Source organism: Pteropus alecto, unplaced genomic scaffold, assembly GCF_000325575.1.
Source record: "Pteropus alecto unplaced genomic scaffold, ASM32557v1 scaffold195, whole genome shotgun sequence".
NCBI lineage: Eukaryota > Metazoa > Chordata > Mammalia > Chiroptera > Pteropodidae > Pteropus > Pteropus alecto.
The window spans coordinates 9,492,716-9,516,263 of NW_006438073.1; the positions used below are offsets into that span (position 1 = coordinate 9,492,716).

The 23,548-nt window shown below is 59.6% G+C and overlaps 1 protein-coding gene across 1 annotated transcript in view; it reads right to left on the minus strand.

Moving 5' to 3' along the window:
- LOC112482314 overlaps window positions 1-22,495 on the minus strand; it is a 28,197-nt gene extending 5,702 nt beyond the window's left edge. Inside the window, exons 1-3 of the mRNA XM_025049077.1 lie at window positions 21,317-22,495; window positions 2,563-2,670; window positions 1,946-2,160 (exon numbers count right to left, since the gene is read on the minus strand). Of these exons, the coding sequence (XP_024904845.1) occupies window positions 1,946-2,088 (143 nt within the window). The 5' untranslated portion in view covers window positions 2,089-2,160; window positions 2,563-2,670; window positions 21,317-22,495. The remainder of the gene's footprint in view (window positions 1-1,945; window positions 2,161-2,562; window positions 2,671-21,316) is intronic.
- Window positions 22,496-23,548: the final 1,053 nt, after the last annotated feature.

Sequence of the window (23,548 nt, forward strand, 5' to 3'; positions counted from 1 at the left end):
GCAAAGAAGTTTCACCACCCCCCTCGCTGGCGTCCAGACGTCTGGGTCACCTCCCGACCTCGCACCCCTCCCGTCCCCTTCCCCTGACGTAAAGGAAGCCCGGATTCCGTGCTTTCTCAAGATGGGTCTTCAGGAGGCTGGTCTGCCATCTCCTCGGTGTGCTGGCGTTCCGAACACGGTGGCTTTCACTGCCTCGACGACCTGTCGCTCGACTTGTCGGCTGTCCTGCGGTTTGAGCAGCTTGAGCTTCCAACTCAATTACCCAATAACCAGAGAGCGTGAACTGGGAGCCACGAGGCCTGGCTCTGATGCGAATGACACGCGAGCTTGAACAAACCGTGTACCTGCCAGAGACTCGGCGTCCCGTTGTGAAACAGGGGCGTCGCTATTTTCCCCAGGATGACAGGCTGGGTCATTAATCGAGTTCTTGCAGCAGCTGGAGTAGGACAACGCTCTTGCCCTAGCCATGTGGCTTTGCAGCGCAGTCCCGAGGGAGTCAGGTGGAGCCCCATTGGCTCAGGCATGGCCGTGGGATCGCCAGCCAAAGGGACACGGGCAGAGTGTCAGTGTGCCCGCTCTGGGAGGAGGCTTCCGCAGTCCCCACATGTCCCTGCCAGCTCTCTCGTGCTCATTAAATGGATGGATAGGTGGATGGGTGGATGGGTGGGTGGGTGGATGGAGGAATAGAATAAAATACATGTGTAATAACCTTGAAATTTCTACCATAGGCAAATGTTTTCTTGGATTTAAGTAACCAATTTCCATTAAATATAAATGCCCCTGAGAAAGACTACTTTTGTTGGTCATGACACTGTAGCTTGAGGACGTTCAATGCCTGAGGCCCGGCCGTCACCTGTGGTTCGGTTCCTTCAGAGCTGTCTGGAGACTACTGATTTCGCGTTTTCCACAATGACGCTGTTCTGTTCACCCCACTACCCCAGTGCCCGGGAAGGGAGTTAAAATGGTTTATTCAAAAAATATTCACTAAGAAACGTGCAATTCTCAGAGAAGGAACGGAGCGGTGAGCCGGGCAGCGTCTCGTGAGATCTGGGGTTTGCTGTTCTCTCTGCTGCTTTTTGTGATGGTCAAAAGTTTCTTCAGCGTGGATGTCCCTTGGGGCCAAACGCAGCCATCTGGTGCCCTCTGCAAACCCCATCAACCTTCATTATGTGACAAATGGCATCACAGCACCCACATTCACACTTCAGAGGCGGAGGCCCAGCTCCTCACGGGCTGTTTACAACCCAGGCCATTTGCTCCCTCCCTGGTGGCAGCGGGGTTCACGCCCTGCCTCTGTCCCAGCCCCGCCAGGGCAAACTGTGGTTTACGTATAATTTTAGTTTCGGGGTGCGGCCGTTCCTTCTCACTGCTCCTCAGCTGTGACCTTCGGGGTCACTGGCGCTGGCAGACACGGCAGCCTGACACCAGCCCGGTCCTGGGCGCGTGATGAAGCCTGTGAGAAGACACCCTCACTGAGCTACGGGTTGTCCCCAGCGTGCCCTCCCTGCCCTGAGCGGCGCCCACGGGGGCTGCCGAGTCCAGCCATGTTCCCCAGTCCGCATCGCTGGCCAGCAAGACTCCCAGCCCAAGCCCTGAGGTCCGGGTTCCCGGCGAGTTGCAGCATGGTCACGAGAGACACTTGTGGGGACAGGGCCTCGTCCTGCGGGCCTCCAGGCAGCCCCGCTGCGCCGGCCCCCTCTGCAGCTGGGAAGCGGTGGTCCCTGGGTGAAGTGGCTGGAGGGAGCATGTCCCAGCAGCCGCGGACCAGAGACACACAGAGCGCGCCTCCCCGGCGTCACTTCCCAACAGACTGTCGCTCAGAGAGTCCTGCCCAGTGCTGCCCTTGGCCCTGTTCATTTTCGGGGTGTGGCCGAGGGCTCACAGGCGGGGAAGGAGGGGGGCTGGCCCTCCGGGAGTGACCGTGGCCCTCCGACTGCAGCCTTACCAGGTTGGGCTGCACGTGCACGTGGCCGGCCCTGGGCATCCGGGCATCCGCGCATCCGGGCATCCGGGCATCCGGGCATCCGGGCATCCGGGCATCCGCGCATCCGGGCATCCGCGCATCCGCGCATCCGCGCATCCGCGCATCCGCGCATCCGGTCTCGCTCCGGCAGCCTCTGTCTTCCTTTCCGTGACGCTGTTTGATGGTGACTTGAAGAGCTGCATTGGAGGCGAGGCCTCGGGGTGACCCGCTCTGTCACTTGGCCTCAGGAGAGGGAGCCGCGGCTGCGTCCTCCTGCCCCAGGGACGCTCCCCGGCCCCTGCGGCGCTGCCAGGCAGGAAGCGAGGGGGCCGGGCCGCTGCCGCCCCAGAGCCACGTGGGTGACGCGGGTGGGAGGAGAGACACGGGAGGCCGAGCTCGTGGGCGCCAGGCCGAGTCCCCCGGGGCAGCGCCTCCCGCCTCCGCTGCAGACACGGGCTCGCAGCTGTGCGGCCCACGGTCCCTCATCTGCCGGGCGGGCGGTCTGGCTGGGCGGCTGTGGGCGGGCCGGGTCCCTGCCTCCCTCCTGCTTCCTGCAGAGTCCGCACCCAGCGGGCTGACGAACGGGAGCCCTTTCTTACCTCGTTTTCCCGTTTACGACGTCAAGCGCGTCATTATCCAGCCGGACCCCCGCTTCTTGGCCGCTTACTGTGCAGCAAGGTGAATTTTCATTTGTGCCTATGTCACAACTGAAGGAAGGAGCCAAATCATTGCCTCCCGGGGACTCGGGAGCCCACGGCCGCCAGCACGGGGAGGGTGCTGACCCAGCAGAGGCCCCCGCCCGGGGCTTCGCACACGCTTGCCGTTTGAGGAACGTTTGTGGCGTCTGGCTGAAGGGGAGCCGTGAGGCTTGGCCGAGTCTGCGGGGCAGCTTCACCAGCACCTGCTCTTGCGGAGCTGAGGTTCGGCCTCCGCCCCCCGGGGCCGGTTTGGGTCCCGGCACCTGTGCCTCGTTCCCCTTGGGGGAAATAGGGCGACAGGAAGTGTCTGCTCAAAGGGCCGTGTGGAGGACGGAATGGGCTAAGACACGGCAGGTCGTCAGAATGTCACCTGGAGCTGTGACGGGCGATGGCGGGCATGGTGACTGATGGCGGGCACCGGCCCCTTGCTCGGCTGCTCCATCCACCTCCCCAAACGGCCTGGGTGGTATTATCACACCCACGTCAGCGACAGAAGCCAGACTCACAGAGGGCAGATCGCTAACCGAGGGCAGATCGCTAACCGAGGCCACGCAGCGCGGGTAGGGTTCGCAGTCCCGAAGCCTGCAGGAGCCCCCGGCACCGTCTGTGCCCTTGACCATGGCCCCCTGAGGGGCGGGAGTCCAGAGGACTCCATTTCCTTGGCCTGGTGGAGTCTTACAATTCTAAAGCCTCTCCTCCCGCTCTGCCCCTGCTGGCTCCTGGCTTGGATCACAGCGGGGAAGTGTCTGCCCTACTGTGTGCAGCTGCTTGTTGGCAGTCTGCACCCTGCAGATGGTAGGGGGGGAGCTAACCCGCACACTTAGGTGCCTGAACACGCCGAAAAGCAAACACGCCCGCTTTGCCTCCGAGCCTCTTACACTCGGATGCTCTCTCCTCAGGAAGAAACTAAAAATCTACACTCGGGAGCGTCCCATGGGAGTCTCGGCCCGCTCCTGGCCCAGGTCTGTGTCTGCAGGGCGCACGACGGCCCCATCAGAGGTCACGGTGACCGTCGGTGTGACCGTGCCCAGGAAACCACAGAGAGCTGCGCCCGCGAGCCCAGTCCTCATACCAGGCGAGCCGAGCGGGTCACTGCCCTCCACGGACGCGACGCGGTGGGGGTCAGTGTCACCCTCCCGTGCACCTCGCCGCAGTGTTGACAGACGCAACGAGCCCTCGGCGACGCCGGCACAGACGGGGCCGTGGGTCAGGTCACGGCCGGTCAGAGATGGCCAGGGCGGGAGCCGGCCTGCGGCGAATCCTGCATCACGTTTCAGGCTTCTTACTTTGGACACTGACCTTGTTCACATTCAAGTCACGTGCCCGCGGGCAGAGGGAGCTCGCAGCAGTGACACCTGGTGAGCGAGCGCGTGCTCTGTGCAGACTGAACCAGACACCTCGCCTCTGTCGTTGTTCTGTGAGCTGAAGCCGCATTTCACAGGTGGCGGTTCTGGAGATCGTGGATGGCTGAGCCCACCCTGCCAGACCCTGTCCCCAGGCCAGGAGCCACTTGCCCGCCGTGCGTGTTGGAGCCTCTTACAGACGCAGGTTCCATGCTCTGCTGGACTGTGCTTCGGTCTGTGTGGCTGGGGCTTCGGAACCCGCGCCGATCACCAGCTGCCTGGACGCGCCTCTGCAGGCCACTGCGTGCAGACTTGGAGGGACGTGCTCGGGTGCCACCGACCAGCCTCGAGGGAAGAGGGAAGGGAAGGAGGGAGGGAGGCGGGGAGCAGACGGGGTGGGAGAGAGGAGTGAGGGATTCCGGAGGACCTGAGGGGAGCTTGCTTTGCGCCTGCGTGAGGAGCACACCGACGCCCCACTTGAAGCGTGAAAGTCAGATTACTCTCTTCTGTGGTAACGGTAGCCTCCGTGTAGCTGCCCGCGAGGCAGCTCACCTGGTCAGGTAGCACGCGCCTGTGTACTCAGTTTGCACGGGATAATTGAGAAGGGTCAGTCCTGCTTCCTCCTTGGCCAGGCTCCACGCCGATGACAGCAAGTGGGCTGTCGCGGGGCCCCGTCGCCGTCTGCTGCTCCCGGGGCTCCAGTTTCTGTCACTTGTCACTGATGCTCGATTCCACCCCCGCCTCCCCACGGCTCGGCAGTCCCTCTGAGTCTCCGTGTTTGTAGATCTAGGACCCCTCTCTGAGGCATTGGCCTGCGGGAGTCACCACCAGTTGCCCCCCTCCCCGCCCAGGCTACGAAAAGACACAAACAAGTGACTTTCAATAAAGTCTCCAGAGCCACAGGGAAGAGACAGACAAGCAGGAGCGGATGGCGATTGGCACCTTGCAGTGAGACCCCAGGGGCTGCGAGGGGAGATGGTGGTCAAGGACACTGAGGTCTTCTCGCTGGCCGAGTGCCATCGGGTTCGGTCGCCAACCTTGTTTCCTGCTTCCTGTCCTTGTCCTGTCGCCCACCTCACCACGCAGCTCACCGAGGGGCCTGAGCCATTACGGGGACCAGAGGAAGACGCCCGCCGTCACCCTGCGCTGGGAGCCCGGCTCACCCGCCCCAGCCCGACCCCCGCCTGGTGGCTGAGAGCGAGGTCAGAAATATGACGAGGACGAAAACGGCGCCCCAGCCCCGGCCACCACGAAATGGGTTTGTTGGAATGTTATCTTTACGGGTCGTTTGGGGCGAGGCGAGGTCCAGGGCCAGCAGGGCTGACCATGTTACGGGGTCGAGTATGAGACGGCGGCACCTACAAACCTGATGAGGCACCAGCGCCCTCTGAGAAACGGGGCTCAGGGGGTGGGAGAGCGAGAGGGGGAGGAAGAGCCCCCCAGGATCAGAAGGGGCCGGGGCTGGGGGGCTGGGGCCGGCAGGGACCTCAGACGACTGACTGTTAGGGAGAAAGACAGAGTAGCGTGTCTGAGGTCATCACACCTGCGGCGTCTGAGGCGGGGCAGCTGCTCCAGGTGGGTGCCATGTGCCTCGTCCCAGCTCCACGCCCAGGGCCACGTGCTGCCGGAAACCAGCCGCGGAGGGGGTCACACCACAGGAACTGGCAGACGCTACAAACTAGGGCTGGGTTTATGATTCCGCTCGTGCCCGGAATTAGGAAAGTCACGGAGAGAATGTCTGGAATTCAGAGCGCGCGTGCTATGTCTAGGGCCGAGGCTGAAGCAGGGCTCAGTTTAACGCGCATGGTGCACACAAAGGTGGAAAGAGTTTAAAAGTAGATCACGAACCAGATCGAAGACAGCACTTTCACAGGGAAGAGAGTTAACACGCAATGCGATCTGTCGAATCACGACCCAGCGGGAACCAACGAACACATCCCGCGAGAACCAGTTTGCTCTCCGGAGTTCACGGTGAGTTCTGTGCCGTCTGCCCTCACGTGCCAGCTGTGGGCCACGCACCCTCATGTCACCAAGCTGATCACAAACACCTGTGCTCGTGTGCACGCGTGATCTGGAACCAGCACACCACTGCACACGCACATCTGCAGACTGAAACGCTCACGTGACGCCGCCTGCTCGGGTCCCCCGTGCCGGCACGCAGAACACGTGCCAGGCGAGAGACGCTGACGGCGAGCCCCGCCCCGAGGCTTGAGTCCGGACATCGGGGCCTTCGGCGCGCTGCCTGGGGCTCCCCGGGAGACCAGTGCCTGCCAGCTCGGGGGCTCTGGCTCCACCAGGCACGTTGCAAAGCGCTCTGGCCCCTCCCGTGACGGGAGGGTCGTGACGAAGGTGACTGTGGAGCCGGCCGCGCGTCACCTCTGTCAACCCTCTGCAGCAGCTTCACGGCCCCCTGGGTCCCCAGGAGGCCTCGTCACAGGCTCAGGCTTAGAGCGAGCGCGGTCAGGGCCTCCACAGATGCAGGAGGACACCACGCAGACACAAGGAGACCCAGGACACGGCCCCGCAGTAGTGGACGTCCTGCCACCTGCCGGCTGCGAGCTGGTGGCCCCAGAGAGGCCACCGGCCTGAGGACCGCACCCGTGGCACAAACCTCAGTCCGGGGGTGGGAGAGGGTGGGGTGAGCTGTCCCCAGGCGGGACAAAGGGCGAATTCTCCTTCCTCCAGCGCAGGCCGGCGAGGCCCGCCCGTCCTGGGGGGCGACCTGCTTTACGAGCCCAGCGACTCTGAGGTGCTGTGGTCGGGGCACCTGGCAGACACAGAGGATGACGTCCAGTCTGGGCGCTCAGGGCCGGCCGAGTCGCCAGGCCAACCTACCCGCCATGGTGAGGAAACCACGGGGCCCGTGGAGTCAGATCCCGCCCTCGAGGTCCCCGAAACAGAACCAGAATTGAGGAGCTTGGGACCAAGTTTCCACTGAGATGACGTGGAGTTCGCGTGGGCTGCAGATGCGTGTGGCTTCCCCGCCCCCGCAGCTGGGTCTCCAGGATGCAGCACGAGGTGGCGGACGGCTGAGGGCCCCGGCCACTCTCGCCCGCAGGCCGAGCCCACAGCTGGCTCCCCAAGGGCCCAGCTCCGCACACGTCCCCACGTCCAAACGCCTTGGGGTCCCCACGCCGAAGGGCCTTCGGGAGCTGTGTTTCAATGTTCTCTGAAGAACGTCAAACTCAAAGTCAAAAATAAAACGTTAAAAAGCAGCGAGCTGAGAGAAGCCATGTTCGTGAATGAAAACGAGATGCAGCGATGGGGGGGCGTCCCCCTGCGGCTGCACTCCTTCTCCCCCTCGGGGTTCAGGCCTGGGCCTCACTCTGTGGGGGCGGAAAAAAGGGCAGGGGGCAGTACAGGGAGCGAGCTGAGGTGGAGCTTGTCCGTCCGTCCAGGACCTCAGGCGGAGGGCGCGCCAGGCCTCGGGGACAGCAGGATGTGTAGTTCCGTCCGGGAGGAGTATTCTGGTTCCTCTGTGCAGAAACTGCAATGTTTGGGGTCCACTGCTGCGTCCGCCCCGTTGTCTGGTCCCAATGGCGTGTGCTCACAGCCCAGGTGACCTGGGAGCCCACGCTTGTCACCCGCGCCACTCGGACATGCTGTGGGCGTGGGGGACCGGGCCGGAGAAGGGCTGATGGCGGCGACCGCCTCCCACGCAGCTGCAGGTGTCCAGGCCCCGGCGAGGCCACACCGCGCTTCACAGCTCCCTTTCTCAGACAGCAGCTGGTCAGGAACCCCGCAAGGACCGCCCCGCGCCCCTCTCTGCTGGATCCACGGAGGGGAGTGACTGGGAAGCAGCCTCGGGCCTGGAATCCGTCAGTCTGGACCCCGTAAAATCCCAGGGGCCGAGGGAGTGTGACCTCAAAGCACCTGGGCGTCACACTGGGGGGGGGGGCCGGGCCGGTGTAGGGAGGGGGCGCGGTGGGGCCTCCAGTGGCACCAGGGTGGAGTGACCCAACCTGGATGGGGACAATCTGCAGGTGGCCAGTGGGGAGCGGGGACAGAGTGTGCTGATTCCCCTCACGCAGCAGGATCTTTCCGAGGTCCCGGGCTCTGCCTGGGTCAAGCGCCAGCGAGGAGGCGGAGCCGCTGGCCGGCGGGCTGGATGACGGGCTGGACGACGGGACAGCAGAGGGGAGCGGGTCCAGCTGAGCAGCCACCATCCCCGGCGTGGGACCTCGTGTTTGGCAAACAAATGGGGCGAGACGGCCCTCAAGGCCCCGTGAGAGAGCGTGAGGTTAGCGCACGGGGAACGGCCGGTGACACGGGACGCTGGTGACGTCTGGTGACACCTGGTGACATCGGCAGGGGTGGCAGGGGTGGCAGGGGTGTCCGGGGGCGGCGAGCTCGCTAAGAGTCTGGAGGGGAAAGTCCTTGAGTTCGAAGCCCTCCGCGTGCATTTATGTTCTTGTTCCTGGAGATTAAATTCTTACTGTGTCCCCTTCCTGACAACCTGAGAAAATTTAAACCCGCACCGTGGAACCGACCTCCTGTCCCTCCGGAACCCCCTCTCCTGGGGCCACCCTGTCCTTTAGGAAGCACAGGAAACTTAATCAGCCTCGAATTATGCATGCGTCGTCGGGGAGCTGCAGGGCCGGCCCTCCAGGACAAAGCAGAGCGGCCTTTTGTCCCTGCCAGCCACCTTTTGTGATGTGGCATGGGAACAATCTCAGCGAGCCTGCCCCTCAGGCACAAATTCTTGCCACAAAGAGGCAGCCCCTCCCCCCACCTGGCGGCCAGGCAGCCGCAGCAGCTCCGCAGGGCTCCGAGCAGGCCCGCTCCATTTCCTAGGCAACGGGAAATCTGAGGAAAACAAGATTCCACAGGAGACGGATGAGAGGGAGACTCAGGAAGCTGAGACAGGCCCTTGGGCAAAGCGTCAAGGCCACGGTCGTCCGCGAAGAGATGGAGAAAGCCTGACCCTGCAGATGCAGACGGGCCCTTCCGTAGCTCAGCTCAGCCCCCTTCCTGTTCTAAACGCCCGCTCGGTGATGGACTCAAACCCAATAACATCACTCAAACCCACAAGGACACAGAGTCCTTACAAATCCGAAATCTGTCCATTAGATAAATGGAGGCCAACGTGACACATAGTCATTAAGACACACTGCGAAATAACACTATGCAACCGCACAGACCGAAATTGGAAATGGATTCTGAGCGAGGCCAAAAGCTCGGCGCTCGGTGGGCGCCTCGTGGCGGTGGTCAGACTGCCGAGTCCCACATGGAAATCCCTGAGGTCGCCCCGGCCCGGCCCCCGGCTGTCACTTTACGTTCCGACCGGGCGTTCCGCTCTGAACGTGTGTGTCTCGCCCGAGACGTCTCTGTTTGCAAAAGCACCGCCATTCTTGACAGACGAGAAACAGATTTAACAGCAAGTCGTGTTTGGGAGGGGACGAGGGCTGCTCAGGGACAGCAAAAACAGACAAGTCCCCGAGGGGCCGAGAGGAAGAGCTGGAGCCAGGGCGAAGTGAACCAGTTTTGCACACGCATAATTTAGGAAATACACGTGCACTATGTATTTTCAGGCGCTTGGACACTTGTTACATAGTTGTTCAGATGGATAACTGTTACCATCTGAAAAATGGGTTTCAGGTTCTTTCAACAGCCTCACGCCAGTGAGACGAGCGTGGGAACCGCTCCAGCCACGGCCCGCGGAGCCTGCCGAAGGCTCTGCCACCTGCTGTGAGCCCCATGGCGACAAGATGCTGCACACGGCCCGTTAACACGTCATACAAAAACGGTGACACCGGTGCCAGCAATCTTCCAGACGGTGCCGCTTTCCCTCGCCACCTCCAGCTGTCAACGGAAACCGGATTCTGAAATGTACCCCACTTCCCGCCGGTGGCAGCACGGTGCTTGGTAAGTGAGTTACTTTCTGGTCTAGACTGACAAGTCGGGGGTGGGTCCTGAGTGTCAAAGGCAAGTGAGGACAAAAGATGCCTGTGGTCCCATGGGGGCTGCCGGAGATCAGAGGCCAAAGGGCAGACCGGACGCCGGGGTGAATCCAGCCGTCCTTGAAGGCCAAGCATTCTGCTCTCAAAGTCCCAGTAGGAAATGACAAGCTCCTGTCCCATGATATCAACTCAGGGAGCAGGGCACCTGCTGGACGGTCTCCAGCTCTTGACAGCTCGTTGACTTGTGTTGCCAGTGAGTTTATCCCAGTCCTTCCCGAGTCTGTTTAAGGAGTCAGCCCCTCAATTTCATGGGGTATGTCTTGAGACATTACGAGGCTCTGCGTCTTCTAGGAATCATCTTACATTTTCAGAAAGGGGGAGGAGCGTCCTGTCGATCACGCTTCGAAGGCACCTGTCTCCTCATGTGACTGTAAACTCCGTCGCTCTATCGGTATAAAGTCACTTTCTCTTCAGTTTTTGGTTGCGTTCTGCCCTGGTCTTCTCACTCGGGGGGAGTCCAGCGATCTGCGTCTTACCGCCCTCCCTCCCCACCACGCCCGCAGGCAGGACTGCCCCCCCCCGCTCCGGTCTCGGCCGGACTGTCACGTCCTCCTCGGAGTGGCCCCCTTTGCACGAGCGGCTTTGATGGGTGCCCATCAGCTCCCCGGGCTCTGCTGTGCACAGGCAGAGAGCATGGCGGCCCCGAGCGTGGCTCACGCTGTGCCTGGCAGAGGCTGAACCCGAGAAGCGCTGGTGCCCCCCGTCGGGAAAGAAAAACAGCGCTGTCAACTATTCCTCAGGGTCGGTTTTTGTCTGGTTTTCTGGTTTGTGGCACACGCCTGAAAAAAGTCCTCCGGAGACTGCGTGGCGTTCTGACGTGTGGTGCGCCTTCCGACAGCTTTCGACAGAATGTCCTGGGTGGTCCCAGGCTCCCTGCGCACTTTCAGTTTTAAATATTTCACCACGATTTTCCCCGGCTCGTAACCGTGATCAGCGATCAGCTCCCACCACGGGCGGCCTCGCAGATTTTCTTCCTGCTCCCGTCCACCCTCTTTGTGAAGATCGCGGCTCGGAGGCCTTGATTATTGATGATTCTTTCTCCTCATGCAAATTTCATCATTTTGCAGAAATCCCGCTTGTTCTCATGGGCACATCGATGTTTGCTTGACCCCCAGCAACCCAGCTGAGCACACGGCCCTGCTGTCGTCCGTGGAGATGCCGGTGTGGGTGCGGGGGAGGGGCACGGTGCCGGGAGAAGCAGAATGCCCGCTCCCCCTTCAGAAAAACTGCCCAGCAAGTCGACACCCCGACATTAGCCGGATCTCCCACCCCAAGCCGAGACCCCGCGGGGCAGGCGGGCAGGCTGAGCAGCTCTCGCTCTGCTCCGGACTTCGCTCACTGCGTCACCCTCGTCTAAGGGAGGTGGAGTGGCAGGATGGGGACAGAGGTGGGAGGGTGCGGGGCTGAGCTGTGAAGCCGGCCCCGGCTACCGTCCCCCAGGCCGAAGCCCCCGCTTTGGAGAGCAGAGAAACCCGCCTCTCAGCTGCCCGAATGTTACTGTCCTCTGCAAACATTAAGAGGCTCTGGGGTGGGCCGCACCCTAACGTTTCATAAACAGCACCACACCCAAGATAAACGACTGGTTCTAGTTATGTGCGCGTCAGGCGCAGGACATTTATAGTAGATTATACAGTGACAGTCCTCACTAGCGATCAGGAGAGGTTTAGAGTTTATGTAAAAGTGGGAAAGCTGAGTAAAGCAGAGATGTCTGCGTGTACCTGACTTACGTATCCATGTAAGCATGTGTACCTGCAGCGCACACACACGCACGCACACGCATGCACACACACACGCATGCACACGCATCTGCTAACGCACATGCGCAGAGGAAAGCAGACAGGAAGGTGCTGACCGGGAGGGAGTCCCTCCTGGACTGTGGCTGGCCGGCGCTGGCGCTCCCCGCAGCTGGCGGCGGGTGCCCCCGCGGTGCCCTCCCAGGAGTCTGGGGGGACTCTCCCTCCCCGCTCAGCATTGGGGCCCTCACCCGCCCTCCCCTCCGCTCAGTCCCGGGCACCCGCGGCGCGTTGGCTGTGTCCTTGGCCACCCTAGCTTGCTGACACGCGTGGACAGGAGCTGAGGAGGTCGCACTGGCTCTGTCACACGGCCGGCAGCCAGGCCACGGTCCCCGTCCGCTCCGCCTCCCCGCGCTTTACTCACCAACACGGGTGTGCTTGCACGAACACGTGTAGACGCACACACACGCACACACACACACTGAGCAGCCAGCACAGGCCGTGAGCCTCGTCCGTCCTCATCCCCACAGGCCCGGGGGAGGTGGCCACCCCACAGGGCCTCATGCGAAGCAGCGATGTGGGCCCCGCCTTCTCCAGCTTCCCAGGTGGGGCCCCCCACGAGTCCTCTGTGAGCCCCAGACCACGAGGAGCTCCCTACCGCACCCCGCCCCCGAAATCCTCTCCCTTGAACTGGTGTGGGGGGAGCACCGTCCCCAGGGAGGGAGGAAGGCCCCTTCCGGAGACGGCCACCTCTGCCGTGACTGTGCCTGGTGCTTGCTCACCTCGCTGGACTGTGGCACCTGCTGAATCTTGGCCAAAATGCCCATTTTGACATTTTGCTGCTCATCAAGCAGGGAGGGCCGTTTCCTCATGGCATAAAGGATGCTGCTCAAGTAAGAGGGAGGACAGAACCCGGACGTGGCTCCTGAGCGGAGGTGAGACACTGGCCGCTGCTGCTCTTTGCTCCCCCGACGCGGCCACCTACTCCTGGTAACAGGAGTCGCCATCAAACACCCCGGCAACCTGGTGCCGTGTCCCCCCTGCCTGACCACCCCAGAGCCCAGCGGGGGAGTCTGAAGTTCAGGGGAGCAGTGGAGCAAGGCCGGAGGCGCCCGGGGGCAGGGGAGGCAGGTGAGCGCACCGCGCCCCTCCCCGCCCCGAGGAGCACAGTCCCAGCCCCAGGGTTGAACCAGGGTTGAAAGTCAAGGGCAAACTCCCTTCCCGTGCAAACGATCTTCCCTGAGGACACGGGATCTCGCAGACAACCGCTTGGGGAGGAGTGGGTGCTGTCTCCGGCGTTATAGCAAAAGGGAAAATTTCACGAGCAAAACGGCTCCGTTACCGAGTCCACGGAAAGGGACTCGGAGCCAGAACGGCGCTGCTCCAAAGCAGGGGTTGGCGGGTCGCGAACAGCGCAGGTCTTTTATGCCCATTCAGAGCCCGAGCCGCAGTACGTGGAGCTGGAGTGGAAAGCAAGCCTCGCAGCGAGCGCATGCTCGACACGGGCGTGGAAGGCGGGGCCCACATCTGTCAGCCACACGGACGTCTCCCCCACGATGGGGAAGCGGGGGGCTCCGGGCGACCCGCCATGACCTCAAAGGTGGCGGCTCCATTTGAAGCAAAGAAGGGAGTTCAGAGCAGAGCGTCAGCTAAGTCAGCTCCGCCTTGGGGCGCAGGGACCTGCAGTCTGGGAACTCTGCTGTGAACGAGGAATTACGGGGTGCCATCGACTCCCCCTGAAGAAAGAAGAGAACATTCCCCAGCGTGGAGCGAAGTTCCCATCAGCACAGGCCGTCGCCAGCCAGACACCCCGTGCACCGCGGACTGGTCCCCGGCCTCCCGGAGGCCCGGGGCCAGACGGGGCCGAGGTTGCCCGGGTGAGCCGTGGGAGGACAGGGACGCACCCCACCTGCAGCCACTTCTGGGTTGGGCCCCAGAGGGTCTGGTCAGAACCTCCAGAAACCGCGGCCAGAAACGACGGTGGAGCCTGGAGGTGGCCACGGGTGTGGGGACAGACCTGCCTGACGGGAAGGGTCTCCGCACCTCAGCCGGCTCTTCCTTCCCCTGCTCCCAGGACCCCACCCCGCCCCCAGGGCTCGAAAAACAATCCGAGACTGCAGGGGTGAAGAGAGCTGGGCCTTGGGGTGGGCAGACCCGGCTCAGGCCCCTGCGTGACGCATATCAGCTGTGTCACCTTGGGCACAGTCTCTCTGAAGCTGTGCTGTCATCTGAGAGATGTCAGCAGGAGTACACTTCCCCGGAGTACGGATGGGGGCGTGGCTGCGACGCTGCTGCCCGAAGCCTCAAGGCCAGCACGGGGAGCGTCTTGGTCAGCTCAGGCTGCCGCTGTGTGACAAAGCCCCATGCACTTGGGCCTTCAGCCACAGAAATAGCTTTTCCCATCAGGAGTCAAGGTGTGGGCCCCTCTGCTCTCCACCCCGACAGCCCAACACAGGTGACGTCACCCTGGGCCCCGCATTTACGGGTCTCTGATGCTTTTACTTTACAGTGCTAGCAGGCTTGTGTGTGCGTGTGCGCGTGTGCGTGCGTGTGCGCGTGAGCCTGAGAAGGAACATTTTGTTTAGATTTGGTTGCTTTTGTATTTTATGTTTTAGAAAGTATTTTTAAGCAAGTAGTTATTAAAGTTGAATCTCCACTCCAGGCATCTGGGACTCAGGGGCTCATTAGAAATGCAAATTATCCGTTCCCCGCACCCCCACCCCAGTCCTCTGCATCAGAACCGCGATGTGCATTTCTCTGATTGCTAATGAGGCCGGCAGCCTCCCCATTTTCTCGTGGGCTGTGTGTTCTCTCCTCTGAAACGTCGGGAAGATTTTCGCCCTCGTTTCCCTCTGCCGTGCTGTTTGTCCTTTTCTAATTAGTTTCAGTTCTTCGCGTATTCTTGACGTTGATTCGTTCAGGTTGGACGCAGTGAGCATCTCTCTCCCATTTACAGTCTGTGTTTTCTTTCTTATGTGTCTTATGATGAACAAGATTTCTCATTTTATTCTAATCGAATGCATATTTTTTGTGGTTAACACTTTGAGTCTTAAGAGTCCCTTCCTTACCCCGAGGAAAAGGAGTGCCCCTGTAGCTTCCGCTAAAGGTTTCAAAGCATCGCTTTCGACATTTAAGCCTCAGGCGGAAGCGCTTCCCGCATCCTGTGACGCAGGGACTCGAGGCATTTCCAGACCCAGATAGGACCGGACTCTGGCAGAGCAGGGCCCCCGCCTCCCGCTGAGATGCTGCGGCTGTGCCTCTGACCTTGGTCCCGCACACTGTTTCTGGCTGCGGATTCCATCCCACCGGCCAGTTTCCGCCTCCCGACTCCACCAGCAACGGTCTTAGTCACAGCAGCTTCGCGGCAAACGCGTGGTCCCGGCTCCGGCCCCCTGCTCCGGCCCCCTGCTCCGCGTGCGGGGCGGCTCCCGAGCATTTAACGTTTCATGTATGATGTATGTGCCTTTTAAGGACGAGTTCGTAAAGCGCCACGAGGAACTCCTTCTCCGTTGGCGGTCTGGCCGGGCCACGTTCAGTCGCTAGGTCAGTTTGGGGAGAATGACCACGTCCAGCCTCATGTCCTGAGACTTCCCACAGAAGCCCCGTATTCCGGTTCGATTGCCCGTCCTCGCTGTCCGGCCTCAGCGCACGGGTCCCCCATCACTTCTAGGCCCTCCCCCCATGTCAGCACTTCGCAGCCCGGCCGGCCTCGTCCCCGCGGCTTCTCCCGGCGCTTGGACCCACAGTACTCACCGTCCTGTTCCAGGCACCGCGGTGCCCGGCGAAGGGACGCTCTGGGAAACGCCAGCTGTTAGAATGGTGACGGAAAGTTTCCCAATTCACTGTGACAGTTTTTAGAAAGATAATTCACTTCCCTTTACCTTAAACACGTCCCCCAAATTACTATAATTCTTACAACTGTCCATTATTTTCTGAAACCACAGCAAAGAGTGACATCTGAGAACCCTTTCCACAGTGTCCCCTCCCAGTGGGTGAAGCTGTCCCTCTTTCCACAATGTCCCCTCCCAGTGGGTGAAGCTGTCCCTTGCTAATGCATTGTCCCAGATCATCACGTCACAGATTCTGCATATTTTTTGAGGTGAGAATCTGGTCCACATACAAGCAGCCCCTTTTTGAGATGTGTCCTGTCTACGCGATTGGAAAATCTGGAACACACAGTTTCATGGGTCACTTTAGCTGCAGTAAAGACACATTAAAGGTGGCCCGTAATTTTTGTTTCTGTTTGCGTCAGTCAAAATTACTAAATTCACTGTTTTTGAGTCAGTCATTGGTTTGGTTTCCGGAACAAACGCACCTATGTTTCGATCATCGCATAAGTGATCTATCTAAGATTATCTGAATTGATAAATGTTAACACAAACAACTGAAGTTTGAGACAGCAGGGGGCTGTCTGAAATAAAGCTCGGCGAGGGTCCGAGGTTTTCAGATGCGTTCGGCGAACCATAATGAGGTACGAGTGTCATTTAGTTTTCTTCGGTCTGAAAGGGAATTAGTTGGGGGAGAAAAAGAGAATTGTGGATTAAAGACAATTGCTGAAATTCTTAACACTTGGATTTTCACGGCAATTCATGTAATAAAATAAAATAAAAAATCTCAGGTTTGAGTCTGTAGTGAGTCCCATTCCCACCGGAAGTGGTTTGTAAACAGTGTCCTGACTGCTCCAGAGATCACTCGTTGTCAAGCAGTAAGAATTCGTTAAACACTCTAACACGAATCTAACAATAATTCGTTCTCATAGGACTGTATCACTTGGAAACGATGTCATCATCTCAGAAACGTGACTCAGTTTAGCAAATATTCGTTGAGCGCAAATGTCAGCCGGGCCCTAGGCTCTGAGGCTGTCCAGGTGGATGTGACCCAGGCCCCCGCTCCAGGCCACCCGGGTGTGACTCCAGGCCCCCACTAACGTCGATCATCGCTGTTCAGGGGTCGCGACACGCCAGCTCCTCCCCCGATGGGTTCTGCGTCGGAGCCCTGACCGTCGGAGCCCTGGGGAGCAGCCGCCTCGGGGTGCGGCACGTTGCTTATCCGCTGCGCCGCGTCGCTCAGCCCAAAGAGAAGGCGCCTGGGCCTGACCGTGGAGGGCTGGCGGGTGAGAACGGGAGGCACTTTTCCAAAGTCTTCAGAACTGTGTGTCTCCCGTGCTTCTGTCGGGATGAACTGTCCGCCTTTTATTAGCTCAGTCTCACGAGTCAGTCAGCAAACACATGGCTCCCTTCCCCGGAGGTGACGGGTCGAGCAGGTCCAAGAAACCCAGACGGAAAACAGGGAGCGATGGCCGGAAAGACACTGCTGGGCAAGGGGCGGAAAAAGACGGACCGGAGAAGCGTCTCCATCAAGACACCGTGCGTGTCCACTGCTGCGCAGGAGGGACCTCGCGCCCCGCGAGGGAGCCACGGGCACGGGCGAGCGTTCGGCGGGGCAGCGGGCCGGCCGGTCTCAGGCGTGAAATGCCTGTCGCCTGGACAGCGGCCGCTCTACTAGATCCATGTCCAAAGCGAGCGCAGGCTTTGCTCACCTGGAGCTTCCGGCGTGGACACGGCTCGCGGGGCAGTGTCTGTAGAGCTCGGCCGCACCGCGGCGGCGTCTGACGACGGAGCAGAGGACGAGAGGCCGGCCGCAGGCGCCCCTGACGCCCTGTTTGAAGAGAACACGAGGACTGGGCTTGGGCGGGCGAGGCACAGGGGGATGAGGCGGCGACCGTTCAGTCCCCATTTAAAAAAAAAAAGCATTTGCCCCCGAAAGACTCCATTACAGGTTCCTATTGTGAGGCCCCGCTTTGCATTCAAAGTATTATTCAATTTACAAAAAGAAAAAGGGAGGAAGTTGGGGGGTTTGTACACACCAGGCGAGGCCCCCGTAGCCGGGGAGGCCACGCGTGTCGGGAAGTTGGGGGGCTTGTACGTACCAGGCGAGGCCCCCGTAGCCGGGAAGGCCACGCGTGTCGGGAAGGGCCTCCAGTGGTGTGGAGTCACCGGAATTCTGGGTTGATCTTCGGAATGACAAAAACAACAGCAACAGCCACTATTAAACCACGTGAGGCACAGGCTGCGGCCAAGGACGGAGACGTCTGAACGAGAGCCCCGGCCTCTGAAAGCTGTGGGGAGGCGAGCGGCAGGGGCCACGGTCCCGAAAAGTTGTGCTTCGTGGGGGCGGGGGGCGGGGAATGAGCCCAGTTAATCCATCCTGTAAAAACTGTAAGTTTAAGAAGCGTTTCAGGAGTCATGGTTCCTGCTCTACAGCTGACTTGTTAACTCTCGATCCCAGGAAACGGTGTTAATGACGCGGCCGCCGCCAGCGATCGCCACTAAGGCTTTTTACGGGACTTCGCCTTGCAAGGTTCGTACAGGGTCCGATCTCCCGTTTAAACACAACCAGGGACAAGTTCAGTCGCCTGTTTCCCAGCAGCTGGACGAACGTCCTCGAGAAATAGCTGCCAGGGCTGGTTAACTTAGGTCCTGGATAAAGGGCCATTACATCTCCATTTAAAAAAAAATCGTAACCATAATTCCTTCTTCACAAAGTAGGCCCCGTGACCAGTGCCGCTTGTTTCGGACCCGCGTCTGAGCCGGCGGGTGACCCTGGAGCCATCGCCTGCTCTGAGGAGGCAGCTCCGTCCCCAAAGGAAGGAAATGCGTTTCCTGAGCCTCGGGAACCAGAAACCAGCCGCTTGGCGCCTTCGCTTGAGCAAAGGCTGAGGGCAGACAGGAGAGGGGACGCTAAAACGAGGCCCTGCGAACAGCCACGCGCCCCGGCCTCACGCCCCTGAGGAATCCAGACGACGAGGAGCCCGAACACCTGTCCGTCAGAACCCCCACTTTATCCCTCCCCCCACCACACGCTCGAAAATGAAAACGACGCAGTGACGGGGTCGCTGGCTCCAGTGGCCGGAGAAAGACACAGCGCTGATGGCACGCGGGGGGCGATGAGGGGGCGACATGGAGTCCGTCCGTGCAGCGTCCCCCCCAAGCTTAGCCGTGTCCGCAAACGCGTCAGCCGAGCAGCCCGTGTGGACGAGGGGGAAGCTGCTCAGAGGCCGTCCTGGCCCCGGCAGGGGAGGGAACAGAGACGGGGCCTGAACTCTGGTCCCTGGGGTGGCCTCAGTCACCGAGTCTGGGAACAGTGCCGGGGCTGCCGAGGGCTGAGACGCACGGCCGCAGACGCCGCCAGCCCGCCAGCCCGGAGCACAGGCTTCCGCGGGCATCGCCGCCACATAAACACCGTTCATCACGGATGCAACTTCCCCAGGACCTCCAGGAATGACTGATGCTTCTTTCCATTCACCTCCATGATGGATGTGGGAGTTTCTCAGAGGCAGGTGTTTTCCTGCCTCCATTTTTGTTCAGTTATTGAAAAATCGAAGCTCACAGAAGTTAAACACAACCCTGGACAATACAGTGAATCGTCGCAAACAACACCGCCCCTCCCCCCGATTTCTGTCAGTTTCTCTAGAGCTCGTCTGTGCTGGATTTTCCACTCGGAGAATAAATGTGCGACCAGAGGTAGGGATGCCAGATTTAGTAAACAAAAGAGACAGGATGCTCGGCGAAGTGTGAATTTCAGATAAACAACAAATACGTTTTTACGATAAATACGTCTTCCGCAGTATTTGGTACCGACGTTAAAAATGTTCACTGTGCATCTGAACCTCACATTTAACTGGGTGTCCCACATTTTATATGAAACCCGAACCAGGAGGAGAAACTCGCTCCCTCGAGTCCAGCGAAACCAAAGGGTGAGCGCTCGTCCTCGCTGTCGAGCACTGACTCTGTCCGGGCCCAGGCTTCGTCACGCTCCTCCCCCAAACCGCGGCCACGGCCTAGCCCGGCCTCTGCACGGGGGCCCTTCCCCTGGAAGTCACTTGGATGGAGCGTCGGGGGCCGCATCGCATGGGCCTGACACGGACGTCTGTGTAGTGGGCAGAAGCACCTAGTCACCGCACTCCCTCTGGGCCCACGTCTGTCCTCTCCGTCCAGGCCGCAGGAGCCCAGTGTCAAGCCCCTGCCCAGGCTGACGGACGGGGCACAGATGGACCCCGCCCCAGCTCTGCCCTCCAACGCTCTGGATTTCCTGACACACAGGGCCTTTCTCTTCCAGTCGGGGAGCTGTCAGTACTGATTTTTAAGCATTTAGCTAAGATATTGTTATTCTTAATTTTGGCATTTCAAGCAAAAAAAAAAAAAACACAGCGTTTGGCACTTAGTGTATAGTACATGTTTGTGGAATGATGAGTCAGAGTGAGAGAGAGCACCGTTCCCACTGGACCAGGGGGACACGAACCCTCTTTGCGATGCTAACTGCTCCAGCAGAAAGCGGCTCCAGCAGGATCAAGAAGGGGCTGCTTACTGGGGGGGCCCTTTCCTTCCCCCCGATTGCCGGTTTTCCTTGCTCACTGCCACAGTGCTGGAAAGGTGGCCGGCATCCTGTGCTGGGTTAAATTTGGGTTCAAGCCAACTGAACTGGGAGTGACAAAGTCAGAAATGAGAGCACCTGGCGTCCTTCCTAACAGGTGCGGGACGTTTACCGAATGGAAGAATGAATGAATGAATGAGTGATTGAATGAATTAGATGGAAAGTGGCCATCCGTGTCTCCACTGGGTAAACCTCAGCTGGCACTTTACAGCTCCACCCACCACTGCCCCCCGCCCCCCAAAATCCCACGTATCACAAGAAAGGTCAAGGAGAGCGTGGCTATTGTGTTAAGAGGGAGTTTCAATCATGTCACAACTGGCTGCGAAACTGTGCATTAGCTCCCTGCGGCCGCTGGGAGCCCTCCAAATGCCGGGTGGCTCGAGACGCCGGCAGGGTGTCCCTCCCCGCTCCGAACGCCGTGTGTGGGCAGAAGCTGTCCCCCGAGACGGAGGCTGAGGCGGAATCCCGGCCCCTCCCGGCTTCTCGTGGGTGGCCGCGGTCCTCCCCGCTCCCTGGTCCCCGGCTTGCCCTGCATCGCTCGCCTCTGTCATCACATGGCCCTGTCGTCACACGGCCCTGTCGTCACACGGCCCTGTCGTCACTCGTCTCTGTCATCACACGGCCCTCTCCCCGCAGGCCTGTCCTCGCCTGGCACTGTCCCCTTCTTACGAGGACGCCGGTCCCATGGAGTAGGGCTCACTCTAACGAGCACATTTTCATTTGATGACATCCGCCCAAACCTCATTTCCAGGCACCTTGTTACGGTACCAGGGTTAGGACCTCAGCATAGCTTTCTAGGGGGACTCAGTTCGACCCACAATACTAAACGTCAGAACTATGCGTCACACACCAGTTATTCTACAGAACCCACCGGTTACAGGGAAATGTCGTCGCCCAGTCTGTGTCTCGTAGGAACCAGTCTGCCGGAACTCGCTCTGACTCGTGAAAACTTCGACTGCAGCACCGTCCACAGCGCTCGCTCAATGACGTTTTCTGAGTTAAATGCACGAGTAAACGCACCACCAAGCTGACAGGCGAGCGAGAAGCAAGCACAGAGCCATCGCTGGCGAGCACGGTCACGCACGGACGGACCACGCCCACTGGACCTACGACGAAGGCGACCCAGGATCTGTCGCCATGGACAAGGACAAATGCTGCCGACGCAACTTCACACGAGGATTCTTACCTCTGGGGACTGCGCGTGCAGTGAGAACTCGCTTATTCGGTTGCCGACGGCTACCACACGTCCGTTTACGCGTGACAGCGAACAGGACACAGAAGCACTGTAAACGGTGAGGTGTTTTAAAAGCCTTCGAGTTGGGCGTCCAGCGTTCCTGAGCCATGTGGGGCACAGCTGTTTCACACAGGGTCACCGTCCGAGCCGGGAAGACCAGGCTGGGCCCAACCCTGTCTTACCAGCGAGCTCTACCGCGGGCCCCGCCACACTCCTTCCGTAAATGTGGACGCTGTTCCTTTATCATCTGAAAAAAAGGAGCAAGAACAGTTTCCAAAAACAGCCGAACTCGTTTCACTCTCAAGCGATCCGGATTATTGGGCGACTGAAGGTGCAGGGCTGGTCGGGCCGCGAGGGTCTGACACGGGATGTAAGCGGACGCAGCTCACTCTCGAAGGGAAAGCTGGCGGTGTCCGTGAAAACATGAAGCATGTACCTTTTACCCACCAACCTCACTTCTAGAATAATAACTTACGGCAGCAACTCTTTAACTTCCTGGTTTCCAAACCACTTTACACTCGAAAAGTTACCGAGAATCCCAAAAGTTACTGATATTTACCGCATTAAAAATTTAAACCGAGAAATTTAGAAGCTATCACATCATGAAAGAATAAGCTCATTGTATGATGCTATAAATAACACAGCTTTACTCAAAAATTACATCTTCAAAAGCATTACTGAAAAGAGGACATCGTTTCACACTTTTGCAAATCCCTGGCCTGAGAGAAGGCACCTGGACCGCCCACGTGTGCCCGCGTCCACCTGTGCGCCACGGTGTTTGGCTGACGGCTGTGGAGGAAACGTGGTCGCCCTCCAGGGAGAAGCCCCTCGCAGCCTCCGGGGGTCAGAGTCGCAGGGCGCGCTTCGAGGAGCAGCGTGACGCAGATGGACCCCATGTGTGGGAAGGCTCGCACGGGCCAGGTTACTCGCCGAGGCTGTTGGCACCAACTGAAGATGAAGCAGTGTCCCTGGGGAGGGCAGATAAAGTAAGTGACGGAGGAATCCTGTGCGACCACCAGCATCGACGATGCATCACGTGGGCTGATACAAACCCGCAATGCATCACGTGGGCTGATACAAACCCGCAATGCGTCACGTGGGCTGATACAAACCCGCGATGCATCACGTGGGCTGATACAAACCTGCGATGCGTCACGCATGATACAAACCCATGATGCATCACGTATGATACAAACCCACGATGTGTCACGTATGATACGAACCCGCGAACCCGCGATGCGTCACGTATGATACGAACCCGCAATGTGTCACGTGGGCTGATGCAAACCCGCGATGTGTCACGTGGGCTGATGCAAACCCGCGATGCGTCACGTATGATACGAACCCGCGATGCATCACGTATGATACAAACCCGCGATGCGTCACATGGGCTGATACAAACCCGCGATGTGTCACGTATGATACAAACCCGCGATGTGTTACATGGGCTGATACAAACCCGCGATGCGTCACGTATGATACAAACCCGCGATGTGTCACATGGGCTGATACAAACCCGCGCTATGTCACGTATGATACGAACCCACGATGCATCACGTATGATACAAACCCGCGATGTGTCACATGGGCTGATACAAACCCGCGATGTGTCACGTATGATACAAACCCGCGATGCGTCACGTATGATACAAACCCGCGATGTGTCACATGGGCTGATACAAACATGATACGAACCTGCGATGCGTCACGTGGCCTGATGCAAACCCGCGGTGCATCACGTATGATACGAACCCGCGATGCGTCCCGTGGGCTGATGCAAACCCGCGATGCGTCACGTGGGCTGATGCAAACCCGCGATGTGTCACGTGGGCTGATGCAAACCCGCGATGCGTCACGTGGGCTGATGCAAACCTGCGCCAAAGCATCAAGCGTCAGCATGGGGAAAGGAAAGGTGCGTTAAGAGCAAAGTAAAAAGTAAGCTGCAGCGGAATTCGCAGTCTTCTGTCACTTACGTGCACACGCACGAGTGTGTCAGGAAGGCAGTGCATGAAAATGGTAGCGATGGCTCAGAGCTGGGTCACTGGTCCTGGACGGGACGGGGCGGGGCGGTGGGGGGACTGGCGCTCTTCGTCGTACCCCGTCACATGCAGGCATCATCTGGTGACTGCTTAGCGTACACGCGACTTTTATCCTAGTTTTGCAAGGTCGTTCTGAGGACGGCAT